The following is a 15545-nucleotide window of genomic DNA, read 5'->3' as shown; positions in this document are numbered from 1 at the left end:
CTCCACCCCATACACATCCCAGTGCTTCGTTTGGGCCATTGGCAAGTTCAGGGATGAGATTCTCCCCCAAGTGAGGTCTACAGAGAAGGGAGTCACGGTGAGGAGACCCCCAGGGAAGGATGGAGACCCCAAGCGCACCTCTGCAGGGTCTGTTCCAGGAGGCAAGGGCAGCAGCCTGCTGCCCTTGGAGAGAAAGATGGAGACGTACAGAGGGTCCCTTGGGGCAGGCTCGCTTGAGCAAGGGAGTGACAGAAAGCCACACGAGGGAACGAGGGAGAGCCTTGTTCCGAGAGGGAAACCCACCACATCTGAGCAGAGGCAGGAGGCCTCAGTGGTGGGTGGGTCTGCATAGTCCCAACACTGATACAGTTACCAAAGGCCAACCCAGCCCCAGACTGCCGTGGGCAGATTTAAAGAAAGGAAACTCTCAGATTTTCCTTCCTTGAAACTCATGTGTCATCAAGAGGGTTGAGTGAAATAGGGTGTATGAAAAGAAAGTAGTATGCACACCAGAAACAGGTGAGGAGTGATGTTGTGACCTGATGCCCCAAGTTCTTAGCGGACAGGGCCAGGGTCCCTCAGCTGGAAGGTGGCAGAGCCAGGGCTAAATCCCAGATGTCCTGACTCTAAGCCCACTGCTCATCTCATTCCACCTGGAGGGAGGGGGCAGCCTGGAGAGAGGCCACTGCTACAGGGAGGCCCCAGAAGTCAGGACCAGCCCTGAGGGGGTTAAGTTGCCACCCAGGAGGGCCTTCGGGGCCCCCACGCAAGCGCCAGCCTGCCATCGCCTCTCCCCATCCCTTCCATCACCCCCTCCCAGCCCCCTCTGACTCAGACCAGCTGCAGTGTCGCTGCCGGGAACCCAGCGCTAGCTCCTTCCTTCACTGGGTTATCCGAGGATGCTGGGAACTTGCTCTGCCGCATGCAGCATTTTCCTCCCAGCCACATGTACCCAGACTTTCTAAGAGCTGTCTGCCAAGAACAGGGAAGGCATTCTGCTCCTGACTTTGAGCAGCCATTTGAAATTCCATGAGTGTCTCTGTCTGTGGGCACCTGCCCCTCCCACCATTGCTCCAGGAAGACGGCTCGGAAGCCCGAGGGTCACCTGCAGTACATCGCTCCCTAACCAGCCACGCGCCCATCTCTTCATGCCTCGGTCTTTTATTGCTAAAAATGGAGATAAGAACGTCTTCAGAGGTTTGTTACAAAAACTAAATGGTAGGGACTTCCCCGGCAGTCCAGTGGTTAAGACTCCATGCTCTCAGTGCAGGGGCACAGGTTCGATCCCTGGTCAGGGATCCCACATGCCACAAGGCGAGGCCAAAATAAAAAACTAAATGGTATAAAACGTTTGTTTAGCCTGGAGACAGACAAAAAGAAGGCAGTCAGTGAGTGGTAGCTGTTTGGATCAGAACCTTCATGTTAAAAAAGGAGGCAGAACGGCGCGGCATAGTACATTGGCTTTGGAATCAAACCACCTGGGTTCAGGTGAAAGCTCCATCAGCTAGTGGCTGTGTGACCTTGGGAAAGTGACTTAACCTCTCTGGACTTCTTGTAAAGTGGCAATAGAATGATCCTTATTGCATAGTGTGGGTGTGAGCATGCTATTAATCAAAATGTGTTAAAAGCTTAGCTCAGTGCCTGGCATACTGTAAATAATCGATTATGATAGCTGTTAACCTCGGCATTGTGGTCGATGTGTATGGGCTGCAGTTGCAGGAAGACAGGCATGGAAGGAGCTTTGAGGCCGGCAACACAGAGGCCAAAGACCTTGGCTCCGGGCCCAGCTCTGGAATGAACTCTGAGTGAGACCTGGGACAGTTCACCTGCCCTTTCTGCTGAACCTTTACTTCCTCATTGAAAGGACACTAATAACCCCAAACTCACAAGGCTGTCTAGAGACACAGTGTGAACTGGCAGGCACCATTGTCCTGAGAGGGGCTGTCACTAATCCAGGAGGCACTAGTTCTCAGAGTGTGGTCCCCAGCCCAGCAGCACCAGCATCACCTGGGAACTTGTTAGAAATGTAAATTCTCAGATCCCACGCAGACCTGCTGAGTCAGACATCCTAGGGGTGGGACCCAGCGGTTTGTGCTTTAGCAAGCTCTCCGGGTGATTCTGATGCTCACTCAAGACTGAAAATCGTGGCTGTAATCAGTAGGTAAAGTCTTGTACAGAGTGGATGCTCAGGCTGGGATGTGGAAAGATAGAGTAATGGGTAGGTTGGTTGGCAGGTTGGCCCACAGGTACCAACACCTTCACCCCACTTTCAAGGCTCTATATCATTGGGCCCACACTTGGCTGCCAGTTTCTGTTCCATCTCTTCCAACAGGGTTTTAGAGCAAGGCTGACCAATGACCAGGCTATGTGTGAATGAATGAATGAATGAATGTTTGTACTGGGCTGCATTGATCATGGAAAGAAAAGCACATGTGCCCAAGAGAGCAGAAATGTGAGTGTACTGCAGCTGGCTCTCAGCAGCCTCCATACGTGGCATCCAGCGGGTGTGGAGGGGATCGGAGGTGACCAGAGCAGGGGGCAGAGGCCTTGACCGCAAGCCCAGGGTGACCCCTTTGTCCTGCAGATAATACAAGTGCCAAGAGGGGTCTTTGTGGAAGACCATGATAGGGTCAGGACCAGGCTTTAGAAAGATCAAAGGTGCAGTCTCAGATCTGCCTAGTTCTGGGGGCCCCCACCCCAGATTCCACTCTGGGCTCTGCCACTTATGAGCTGAGGAGCCCTGGGGAAGGCACTGGACCTCGCTAGGCCTCGCTTTCCTCATGTGTAAGAGGCATGCCAATACCTCCCGCACTGGGTGGTTGGGAGATTGTGCTATTTCAAATAGGAGCCAAAACCTAAGAGATCCTGCAACTTAACTGAATTCATTTATTAAAGAAAAAAAAAGCCCTAATGTAAGGCAAGCACCCCCCATTTTTTGGCCAAGTTGACTATAAACACCTCAGGATATTGTTTTTCTTTTTTAAATTAATTAATTAATTATTTTTTGGCTGCATTGGGTCTTCGTTGCTGCACACGAGCTTCCTCTAGTTGCAGCGATCAGGGGCTACTCTTCGTTGGCGGCGCACAGGCTGCTCATTGCAGTGGCTTCTCTTGTTGCAGAGCACGGCCTCTAGGTGCGCGGGCTTCAGTAGTTACAGCACGCAGGCTCAGTAGTTGTGGCTCATGGGCTCCAGAGCACAGGCTCAGTAGTTGTGGCACACGGGCTTAGTTGCTCCGCGGCATGTGGGATCCTCCCAGACCAGGGCTCGAACCCGTGTCCCCTGCATTGGCAGGCGGATTCTTAACCACCGCACCACCAGGGAAGCCCCAGGATATTGTTGGAACAGTCAGATATTCAATTTATTCATTTAGATACACATATGCTTAAAACTATATTATATAAAATCATATATTAACCTAGAAGTAAATTTAAATGGATTTTTAAAAGAAAAATAAAATTGGGTTTTTTCCTGCTCTTTTACCAACTGTACCCTGTAACCAGTATAAGCATCTAAAATGAACATGAGTGGGATCCTTTCATTGCTGGTGAGACTTCCTGAAACAGTATCTTGTTGTTCGAAACAAACTAATATGTTCAAAATCATATGAACTTCCAGAAGACATGGATCCAACGCCATTCCTTCTTTTCTGAAGGGAAATTGCGTGGCATATGTGTGGCGCCCTCCACCAGTAGCGCCAGCCACCACGTGCCCAGGTAGCACCATTAGGATTGCTCAGAGTCCTCTGTGCTTCAGAATTACCCCATTCCAGCCTCATCACAACCCTAGGAGGGAGGCACAATAATACATCCCATATTGCAGGTGAGGAAACTGAGGCTTTCAGATTCATAAAGCTTGCTTAAGAGCCAGAACCGAGCTCATCCCGGCTACCCTATGTTCTTCCTAAGCTCACAGATAATGCAGGATAATTGGTGACGATTATTCTTTTAATTGCATATTAATGGTGCAGCTCCCAAGCGCAACTGAACAGGGTTTGGACTTCATCGGGGTCCTCAGCCGAGCTGCCAGGCACAAAAGCCATGGCTGACTGGTGTCTTCTCCCCTCCCTGGGCAGGTAGGGTGCCCATCCATTACTGATTGGTTTCCAGGCAGCCGTGCCCTTGAGAGAGAGGTTTCGCCCCGCCGCTGCTCACTCGCGGTCCCCTCAGCAGGACGGCCCCTTCGCCACGCACTCACCGGGGCCCACTGTGTCTTCCTGATGCTCATCACCACTCGCTTCTTTCCTCCTCAGTTTAGGAGGTAAGAGCGAGTAATTGTCTTTTATAGACACTGTAATGAAGCCTGTCATCACACAAAAGAAGTTTGCTAATAAAATAAATCAAAGCAGCAATGAAAATGGATGGGGAGCAAGCTTTTACAATTAGATTTGTACTTGTCTAGTGGCATGGTGCTTCCAGGGAGAAGACTGATCCACAGGAGAAAACAGCACCAAGGAACGAGATGGCAGGGTGTGTTTGGAAACTCCTTATGGTGGAACAAGGCTCCCTGAGCAGACAGCTGCACCCCCCGCGGGGGTGGAGACTAGGAAGGGCATGGAGGGGAGGGAGGGAAGAAAGCTGACAGCAGAGAGGGGCTGCAAGATGTCATCACAGTGGCCTGTCTTTGTCCCCATCCATATATGATGGGGTCCTGGTCAAACACGGTTGCAGCTGCTGCCAGCTCTGTGAGGCTCTCCCCTTCTCTCTGCCACCAGCTGGGCTCTTCTCCTGCCGGTGTATCACTTGGGGGAGAGGAGAAGACCCTCGGGCAACCAAGCCCCGTGACTGTACCCCACCCGCCTGGCACTGTCATTCTCCTGGTCAGTTGCAGGTTCTGCCACCAAGTCTGTTTGAAAAACTACATCATGTCTCTGAGCTTCACTTTATCCATTTGGGAAATCAGGCCATAGGATAAAAAATACCATGGTGTTGGGCAAAAGGGCAAATACTGTATCATTTCAAGGTGGTGGTATTTCTCGTTCTTTCGCAAATAGAAATGACTGACGTTAATCAGGTTCGCTACGGCCAGGCATCAGGCTGAGTGCTCTTCACAGCTTGTCTCAGTCCCTCTCGGCAGCCTTGCAAGGTAGCAGTGACTGTCATCCCCAGGTCACACGGCTGCACTGGTGGCGCTGGGATCGGAAAACAGTGTCTGCTCATAACCCCCCGTGCTGTGGTTTTTGTGGGTCTTGGGTGGCTGCTGCCTCAGCTGTGAAGGGAGGGAGGTGGGGGGCCTGAAGGTACACAGGGAGGTGACATGGGCCATGAGCTGAACCTGGAGTCCAGGACCGGATCTGCCCAGCTCCCCAGCCCACGGCAAGTCATGGTGTAATCGCATGCCTCCAGCTTCTGTCATGTCCCGGGATGGAGAGGCCCCTCCAGTCTTGGGATCCTGCCAGATAACCAGCGAACACCACGGGGGTGGTGCCTGCTATGTATGATGTGTTCTGGGGGGCCAGAGGGAGTTCTGAAGGGTTGAGTGTACCCTGAGCTGGGCCCCTCTCAGACTGCTGAGGTGCTTCCAGAGGATTCAGGGCTTGGCAGCAGCTTTTGCTGAACAGGTGTGCATCTCTCTAAAGGCAGTTCGAGTTCTGACTCAGCCGTCAGTGAGTCATGTCCAGGGCAGGGAAGCCGTGGAGTAAACCCATCGTCCAAAGCCAGCACTCCTCCTGGGCTGCAGACATCCCAGGAATCTGAGGGAATTTTGGATGCCTCAAACCTCTGAGTAGATCAAGGTCACCCTGGTCTCTCAGGAACCTTCCGGCTGATGGCCAGCGTGGTCAGGGCCAAAGAAACCCAAGGTCACAGCACAGGGAAGGATTTGGAAATTGATAATCCGTCTGCATAAAGGAAGGTTCCCTGCCAAGCAGGGCCAGAGACACAGCCTCATTAGCTAATGCAAGTTTAATATGGAGTCGAGAGAGCTGGACACCGGCCTAGTCAGCTGCCCAGGAGACGTTCACAAATAGAGCAGGGTAAGGTGTCCTCCACCTGCTCAGTGCTGCTCTGCCTTCCAAAAGGCAAGGGCAGCCCAGCGGCGACCTGGGCAATATCCACCAGGCAAAAACATTGCTTCCACATCAGTCACTTTGTATAAAGGAAGAGTCATTGTTACAGGATGCTGGCGCCTGATCAATGTCTCCTGCTTTGAAAATAAACTTCTTGGCTTGGCCTTGACATTAATCTACCATCAGGAGCCCATTATCTCAAGACCAATGTTCTGTTCTATTGACTTGCTCGATTTTTTTTTCTCCCCCAAGATCAGAATATAATTGCATTTCTCCAGGCAGCATTTCCACTAATTGCAGGCCCACGCATGCCTATCCCTTGTGGGAAGCCCAGGACAGAGTACGTCTGGGGTGGGGAGGAGACAGTTGCTGGCAGGAAGTGATGGGGGACTGAGACCCCTCAGGTGTGCAAGGAGCCCTTCTAGAGCCCCTGAATTAATCAAGATACGGAGCCGAATCCCCAGTATCCTGTCAAGCAGTTCAAGGTGGAAAAGGCTCTTTTGCATGGAATCGGGGTTGTAGATATCCCCGCTCCTGCTCCTCACTCCACAAATGAGGGAATACAGTAATGAAATTAATAATAAATGTCCCAAATCCAGCTATGTCCCACCATCGCCACAGCCCCACAAACCCTAAGCCATGACTGCTTTGTATCTACAAAAGCCCCCGAGGCCTTCCCTCCCCCAATTCTGTACCCTACAGGCCATCCTGCACTCCACAGAGTCATCTTTGTAAAAGAGAGGTGGATTGTGTTGTCTCCCTCACTGAACACTTTCAGTGAAGACTCCTAGTTCTGCTGCAAGAGACCCTTATGATTGTCCAACTCACCTCTATGACCTCCTCTCCCCTCACTCCTGCCTTTGCTCCCTCTGCTCCAGGCCTCTGGCTCCCTACCCCAGGGCCTCTGCACTCGCTCTTCTCTCCACCTGCTCTCTCACCCTTCAGATCTTTATTTTATTTTATCTTCTCATCATTTAAGTCTCGCCTCAAATACTCCCTTCTAGGTGAGGCTTCCCCTGACAGGTGGGGGTAGCGCAGCATCCCATACCTCCATCCAGTGAGTCCATCCAGTTACTTGCTCTGGCTTCCATAGGTCACACATCACCATCTGAAAGTCCCTGTATTAGTTATCTACTGCCACAGGAAAACATAATCTTAAAGCCGTAATAGACAGTTATTATCTCAAAGTTTGTGTGGGTCAGGGATTTGTGAGTGGCTTAGCAAGATAGTTCTGCCTGGGTCTTTCATGAGGTTATAGTCAGGGTATCAGCCAGGGCTGTGGTCATCTGAAGGCTTGACTGGGGCTGGAGGAGCCTTTTTTTAAAAAAATATATTTATTTATTTATTTATTTACTTGACTCACCAGGTCTTAGTTGCAGCACATGGGATCTTTCGTTGCGGCATGCGAACTCTTAGTTGCAGCATGCATGCGGGATCTAGTTCCCCGACCAGGGATGGAATGCGGGCCCCCTGCATTGGGAGCGCAGAGTCTTAGCCACTGGACCACCAGGGAAGTCCCTGGAGGAGCCACTTCGAAGATGGCTCATTCACGTGGTGGGCAGGTTAGCACTATTAGCAGGAGGCTTCAGCTCCTCACCACCTGTACCTCTCCATGGGGCTGTTTGAGTGTCCTCACAACATGGCAGCTGGCTGCCCCAAAGCAAGTGATCCCAGGGAGCAAGGTGGGAGCCACAGTGTCCTTCATCATTTCTGTAGTATCCTGTTGGTTACACAGGTCAGTCCTCACGTGCTTCATTTGGGAGGGTGCAAATACCAGGAGGCAGGGATCCTTGGGGGCATCTCGGAGTCTGGCCACCACACTCCGCCTCCATGAGAGCAGGGGCCTTGGCCAACTTATTCACTGCTGTATGTGCCTAGCAGCATGTGTGGCATGTAGCAGGCACTCCATAAATATCAATCAAATGTATGAATCCATCATTTGTAGTATCTCACACTGCTGTGACTGGGTGCCAGGTCCTGTGCTAAGCACCTTACCTACAATACCGCATCCCCTGAGCCTGCCTCATTTAATCCTTTACAGGTGAGGAAACTGAGCCTCAGAGAAGTTAGGTGCCTTGATCCAAGTCACAAAGCTGTATAGTGGCTGAGTCAGGATTTGAACCCAGGACTGCCAGAGGGGGTCTGTTTAGGCTGGGCCCCTCAGTGGGTTGATTGTACTTGTTAAGAGTTCCCACACTGTTGTCAGACCAGGGTTCCAACTCAGGAGATCTCTGTGATACCGGTTGTGGAGGGAGACACAAGGAGAAGCATCAGCTCCCGCACCACAGGAAGCCTTGCCCGCCTCTACCCTGCAGGAGAGTCAGGGCAGGGAGGCAGGGGACTGCTCAGGGTGACCCAGCAAGATCTAGAAGGAAACAACAGCATTTAATGCCAGAGTCGGCAAATACACAGCCTGTGTGCCACCTTGTCCCCTGTCATACCTGCGGACAGCACCACGAAGTGATCACCACAGTCTTTCCCACAGAGCCCCGCCTACCCCTCACAATTCTCACACTTGTCCAGAGGTCAGACTCTAGAGTCAGCCCAAGCTGGCTCTGAATTCCGGCTCCACCATGTACCAACCCTGTGACCTCAGAGAAGTTTCTTAGCTTCTCTGAGCCTCGGTTTCTTCATCTGTAAAATGGAGCTCCGTTCCTACCTACTTGATGGGTTTTCTGACGAGGCTTCCGTGCAGCTGTGCGTGCGAAGCCCATAGCGTAGTCTTTGGCCATGAGTAAGCACTCGATGCCGTGAGCTGTTTTTACTGCTGTCGTCACTGCTGTCTTTTCCTACATCCCTAGTAGTTCTGTGAATGGGGGCTTTAGTACACAGTCCATGCTGATGCTTCCGATGAATGCACGAAGGAACGCTGGCCTTTGAGGAGGCCGTGAATTGGAGGCAGAAATATCATCTTCTCTCACTTCTCACCCTGCAGGTGTGGATGTGTGGAGGCCGCATGGAGGACATTCCCTGCTCCAGGGTGGGCCATATCTACAGGAAGTACGTGCCCTACAAGGTCCCCGCCGGAGTCAGCCTGGCCCGGGTAAGGTGGTGGCTTTCCTAGGGGGTGAGAGGTTGGCCTACGACCATTGGCGGAGCAGAGACACCCCGTGCCCTAGGCCTAGTGGTCCCTAGGAGTGAGGATGTGCCCCTCCCCCCACCCTCCAGGTGAAATCCAGTTTAAAAGAACTTACTTACGCGAATTCCCTGGCGGTCCAGTGGTTGGGACTCCGCACTTGCAATGCTGAGGGTATGGGTTCTAAGCCCTGGTCGGGGAACTAAGATCAGACAAGCCTCGCAGTGTGGCAAACATAAATAAAAATAGAAGAACTTACTTAAAGCCCTGCTTAATCACTTATTAGCTCTGTGACCTTGGGAGGGTTGCTGTAAGGCTCTGTTTACTCCTTTGCTTCAGGGAAGCTCATTTTTTCCAACTCTTAGCATGGCCGGTAGAATTAAGGAGATAATGCAGTTCCCCAAAGTGTGACCAATGTGGTGATTTTAGGTGGTCGACATAGGAACATTTTTATTTCCATGTGTTGAAATTAATGTAGATTAGAAATTAATGTGGATTAGTGTAGCAAATTCATGATTTCACAGACATTATTACTTAGGATAAAGCTAAAGTAGGTACAAAGTTAGACTCGGGGTGATTTAAAGAAACATGTTGGGTAAAATTTAATACAGGTGGAGTGGTGTGTTTGGGAAAGACTGAGATGGCACTTAAAAGCTCCTGGCACAGCAGTGGTTAATAAATGTTAGCGTCTTTCTCTTCTCCTCACCTCCTCTCCACTTTCATGCCAAAAATTCTGTGTCAAACTGTTTTAGTGCCTTAAAATGGTTTGTATCAATCATTGGTCGAATTAAAGTGGCACTATCTACAAACGGAAATGTAAGCCAGAAGTTTTTGTTTTGTATTATTAATATTTCACTAAACCTTAATAACAAAATTTTAAAATCTTAAGGGTCTTGAAAAAAATCAAGGTGACCCCAAAAGAACAACGAAGAGGTGGGAGGGTCCCCAGAGGGTAAAGAGAGCCTCAGGGAGGTTTGGTGGGATCTGGAAAGGTCACCACACAGATATGCCTGTTGGAGACCCCCCCACCTCAACCCGTGAAGACCCCTCCTGACAGCGCCCGCCCCCCCCCCCGGCCCCCGCCGCGAGCCTATTTGGCTTCAGTCCACACAGCCTTCTTCTGCCCAGGCCACTGCCTCCCCCTCCCCCATCACCTGACAATCAACGACGTGCAGAATTGTAGCCTCTGGGTCTCGGAAGGGCCCTTGTCCTGCGACTTACAAGAAAGACCAAGAGGCTCAGCGAGGCAGCTGTCTCCCCGGGCTCCATCCAAGGGTGGGATGCTGGGCTCTGGAGGCGGCCGGGGCTGCTATGGGGACCGGCCTTGCTATGGGGACCGGAGTTGAGGAAAAAGAGAACCAGCAATGCCCTCTAGTGGTCGAAGATTCCAACGACAGCCGTACCAGCCATCCGCGCTTGGGACAGCCGTCTCTCACGCGGGGTGCGAGGTCTAGTTCAGCAGGAGAGGCAGGAATCACGTTTCGTCTGAAATACCGTTGGCAACCTCAGAGGAAGGAGCCAGGCGGGAAAACCGCGGAGTCGCTCAGTAAGCCCAAGACCGACTCTTCCAACTACTAGGGACTGTGGGACCATTAGGACATCTCTGACCCCTGAGCAGGACCACTCCCAAAAGCATCCTTTCCCTATCCAGAGCTGTCACATATTGATATAAGACTCGCCCAGTAAAGACACACCACCACCTCCTGTTTATAGATCCATAGATGAACTGTAGTAACACATTAAAAACTTCCTGAGCCAGGCATTGTGCAAAGCATCTTACATACTTATCTCACTTAGTTCTCACTTTATTTATTTATTTATTTTTTTACTCTGAGTTAACAGAATCATGTTCTTTTTTTGTTGCGGAGCATGGGCTCTAGAGCGCGGGCTCAGTAGTTGTGGCGCACGGGCTCAGTTGCTCCGCGGCATGTGGGATCTTCCCGGACCAGGGATCGAACCCGTGTCCCCTGCATTGGCAGGCGGATTCTTAACCACTGCGCCACCAGGGAAGTCCCCTCACTTTTTTTTAAATCCTCATTTTAGAGATGAGGACAGTGAAATGTAGAGACACAAAGAAACTAGAACCAGAATTCAAACCCACTTAGGTCTGACCAGTGCCTGGCGCAGAGTGGTTGTCCTTTAAATAGCGACTGCTATTGTTATTAGCAGTATTAGTGTCAGCACCAATATTAGCAAGACTGGAAAGTTGATTTCAATGTCTTATCTGAATTCTGTGTTTTCACATTTTAACTCCTTTTTTCACCTGTCAGTACTGAATCAGTCTCCTGTTGACTTTAAACCAGTTAAGTCTGAGCAGTGCCCATGTAGATTGGTAGGACCACAGGTGCCTGAATCAAGCTCTCCTAACTTTTTATTACAGTATCTAACTACCCTCTCTTAGTTGCAGATCATATTTTTCATGTTTGTTCAGTGTTTTAACAACCAGATCCTTCTAGAGTATTGTCTCCTAGAACATCGTATTGATAGATTTGAGGAGAGGTATCCTAAAAGCCCCAAGAGAGCCAGCTAAAGAGGGAAACCAAAGTCTTACTAAAGGTGTACAGATTCCAGAAGGACAAATAGCCAGGGAGCAGTGGAGTAGCAATTCAGGAAGGATGAACTGGCCACCAGCTTGCCTGCCTCAAGAAGAAGTAGCCAGTCTTAATTTATTTACTAAATGTGCTAAGATCCTTCTCGTCGGTGCCTCTGGGCAAGGGGTCTTTGGGAAGGCAGTAACAGAAACCCACTCAAACTTGGCAAAACAAAAGTTGATTTTTGTTTGGAGACTTATTCCAAGATTCTGGAGACAATTCTCTGTGATCCAAACTCAAGAAAAGCAGGGGGGCCTCAGACAGGACTTGGACCCAGAACTAGGAAGGTGTTAGGAGTAGGGATAAGAGGAGCACACCGCCTGCTAAAATCCGAGAGTCCTTTTCATGACTCTAGCAAGGGGAGAGGTAATAGAAATAAACATAAAGTTTACTTTACGTTTAAAGTAAACGTCCCTTACCTTGGCCCAGTAACTGTACAAAAGTTCAAGATCTGGGAGAAATGACTTACTAAGCCATTTCTGGAAAATGCAATATTCATTAAAATAGTAATTTAAGTATCATTTAAAATTAGAATATTATTTGATTTGACCCTTTAAAAAGAATCCTGGTGAATTTCAACACCTTTCCTTGGTCAGATTGGCCATCCTTGCCTGTGGTTGGAGAAGAAACCACGGTGGTCTCTCATCGTCCCTGTGGCTTGAGCAAATCAGACAGTGAGCCAGAGGACCTGGGTGGCAGGGCAGGAAAAGGAGACTCTTCAGATGTGCTGGCCCACTTAGGCCTTCAGCTTCCTCTGGGCACAGTTTTAAATTAAACCCAGCCTCTGCTGTGCAGGGGCCTGGGGGGGATAACAATGTTCCTGAACTGATTTCTGACCCACTGTTGACCTCTTCAGCAGTCAGAAAAAACGAGACAGCGGCAAGGAAATTTTGTAGTTTCCCAGTCCCAAACTCAGAGCCAGCAAAAGTGAGGAGTTGGTGGATTTGGGCTTCGATACCAGGGCCTTCCTCCTGTGAGCTTCCTTCCTCCTTACTCAGGAGTTGGCAAACTATTTTTGTGTGACCTGTAAGCTAAGAATGGTTTTTACATTTTTAAATAGCTGAGGGGGGAAAAAATCAAAAGAATAATAATATTTTGTGACACATGAAAAAATCAAATTTCAGTGTCCATAAATTTTGACACCCACACCCATTCACTTACGTAGTGTCTAGGGCTGCTTTATAGCTACATCAGAGTTAAGACCACATGGTCTGCAAAGCCTAAAATATTTACTGTCTCGCCCTGTACAGAAAAATTTGCCAACCGCAGCCTTACTTTCTGCTTCTAGGGCAGTCATTTACACTAAGGTGTGAGTGATTGATAACAGCCTAAAGTGCTAACTCGCTTTTACCCTTCAGAAGGAGATCTGGATTGCAGTAGGGGAAAAATGATATGATAAAGCCTAGAGAATTAAAGCGGGAGAGGTATCCTGGCAACAGCCTGGGGTTGGAGGAAGATGTTGGGAGCAGGGAATTTCCCCTGAACCCTGATGCTTTGCTCTTCCAAGAAAAGTAAGAGGTTCTCAGCAGACGGGATCTACACTGCAGGTGGAGTGAGGGATTTTCATCACAGTTACACAGGAGAATTCACTTTTCCTCTCTCTCCAAGTCTACTCACAAACAGGATGTTTCCTCACCTGCTGCTGCCTCTACTTGCCAGTAATATGGTTGTCATTTTTTATTGATTATCTTTGTGTTTTGTAATCAAAGTAGCAGCAACCTTAACACCTCAAAGGATTGTTAAAAATTCCAGCTGCTGAGGGAATTTTACCTTCTGGTTGCAAATTATAATTCGTTTTTACCAGGCAACTTGGGCAGCACTTTTAGTTGAATGTGACAAAACTCAACTCAAATTGGGTTAAGCAGAAAGGGAATTTACTGACTCATGTAAATGGAAAGCTCTGAGGTAGTTCTGGCTTCAGACATGGCTGGATTCAGGAACCAAAAGAAGCAATGTGTTCCTGGCTCTAACCCTCAGCTCTGCCTCATTCTGGGTTGACTTCAACCTTGGACAGGCTTTCCAAATGGCCCAGCAGCTCTCGGCATCTTCCCCACCAGATCTTACCCAGCAATTCTTCCCCATAGTTAACGGGAAAAAAAAAAAAAAAAAAAAAATCCGGGACTGATGCCTCTTGATTCTGATTGGCTTGGCCCAGGTCACATGCCCACTGCTGACCAATCCCTATGTCTGGGCTATCTATATTCCCATTGGCCAGGCTGGGTCACATGCCTTTCCTTCAGCCACAGGAGATAATAGGCAGGGGTGGGTCCCCAAAGGAAAATCAGTGGGAGGCGATCTGTAGAAAAAGAGGGGATGCAAGATTGGCAAGAAAACCGGCAGCAGTGTATTATTCAACCGTAAGTTGTAGAGTCCTTAAAATATGCATAAATAATAAATAGAAATATAGAAGACTTAAAAACACGGTGGGGCTCTGGTCCTTGATGCAGCATAAAAAAAGGTTGACCTCCACCTCCAGGACCCTTTGCACCCACTTTTCTCCTTGGCCCTTCGGAGAGCCTGACCCTTGCACCTGCCTATCCCTTCCAGAACCTGAAGCGAGTGGCAGAGGTGTGGATGGACGAGTACGCGGAGCACATCTACCAGCGCCGGCCCGAGTACCGCCACCTCTCCGCTGGAGATGTAACTGCCCAGAAAAAGCTCCGCAGCTCCCTTAACTGCAAGAGTTTCAAGTGGTTTATGACGAAGATCGCCTGGGACCTGCCCAAATTCTACCCACCTGTGGAGCCCCCGGCCGCAGCGTGGGGTGAGGTGAGTCTGAAGGGCCAGGCAAGCCACATAATTGGGGCCCGGCGCAAAATGCACGTGCGGACCCCAGGTCCAAAGGTCAGAGAAAAAAGTGCCGGTAACACAGCATTGGAAATCAACTATATTTCAGTAAAAAAATTTTTTAAAAAAACAAAACTTATCGTCATCTAAAAAGTGCCAGTAGAGGTATAAAATATAAAACTTTTTACTTTCTTTCGGTGGTCTCTCTTAGCCTTGTGGTGGTGTTTTTGTTTGTTTGCTATTGAATGTTGTAAGTAGAGAAAAATTAAAACTTTAAATTATTAGTGTGAATTTTACCATTCATCTTTATATTCTGCAGTGCCAGTTTTAAAGGCAATGAGAGCATTTAACTCGTGTACAGTTGGTGAAATTTCACAGTCTGTATTTCAGACCTTGTCCATGCATTTGTATTTTTTACCAGAGCAGTGGAAACACTGCACAAAACTAACTCAGCTGTTTTTATTTCACTTCTTGATAATGTACACGTCCTATCAACAGTCTCTACCTTGGGCTTACTGATGAATGAGAAAGAACTGAAGGGAAAGGAACTGTGGGTTGCCCCCTCCTTCCCTTTGCTTCTGTGCTGTTATCTGCTGCTGAAGTCGTTGGCTCATCCAGGGAAGCATCACAGAAAGGACATGATAGGGCTCCCCAGTCCCTCCTGTGTCTTTGACCAGCGTTCCTCTTTGTGCAGCTGAAGCCAGTTCTGATTGGCTCCCAGAAGCTTCAGGCCGAGAAACCCCAAGCTTGGCCCAACCCAGCAGAAAGTAAACACCCCTTTCCCAGTAGTAGAGCCAGCAAAGGTCCAGGATTGAAGTCTTATCCTTGGATCCTGCACCAATCACTGTGGCCATTGGAAGAAGGGGGAAGCAAGGGTAGGATGGATGCTCTGGCCACGGGATGGGCCAGGAGCCGTGGCCCCGTGGAAAATCAGGGCATTTTTACCAGAGGAGGAGAGACACGCGCTGGGCCGGCAGAAACATCAGATGTTACTTGTTCACACAGCAACTTAGAGGGACCGTTCCCAACTAAGCCATCTGCCTAGCCCCGCCCAACACCAGCACGAGTTTTCTAGACAAGGTGTC

At 49.5% G+C, this 15545-nt stretch overlaps 1 protein-coding gene across 4 annotated transcripts in view; it reads left to right on the top strand.

Moving 5' to 3' along the window:
* The window catches only part of GALNT10 (polypeptide N-acetylgalactosaminyltransferase 10), a 223055-nt gene that overhangs the window by 197557 nt on the left and 9953 nt on the right, over positions 1–15545 (top strand). For all 4 annotated transcript variants that reach the window (XM_082453912.1, XM_082453913.1, XM_082453914.1 and 1 more), the window contains 2 exons: positions 8942–9049; positions 14221–14442. In XM_082453912.1, the coding sequence (XP_082310038.1) occupies positions 8942–9049; positions 14221–14442 (330 nt within the window). The remainder of the gene's footprint in view (positions 1–8941; positions 9050–14220; positions 14443–15545) is intronic.

This window comes from Balaenoptera physalus (assembly GCF_965194825.1).
Source record: "Balaenoptera physalus genome assembly, chromosome: 3".
In the NCBI taxonomy this organism is placed as follows: Eukaryota; Metazoa; Chordata; class Mammalia; order Artiodactyla; family Balaenopteridae; genus Balaenoptera; species Balaenoptera physalus.
This window is presented reverse-complemented; position numbering and strand designations above follow the sequence as displayed.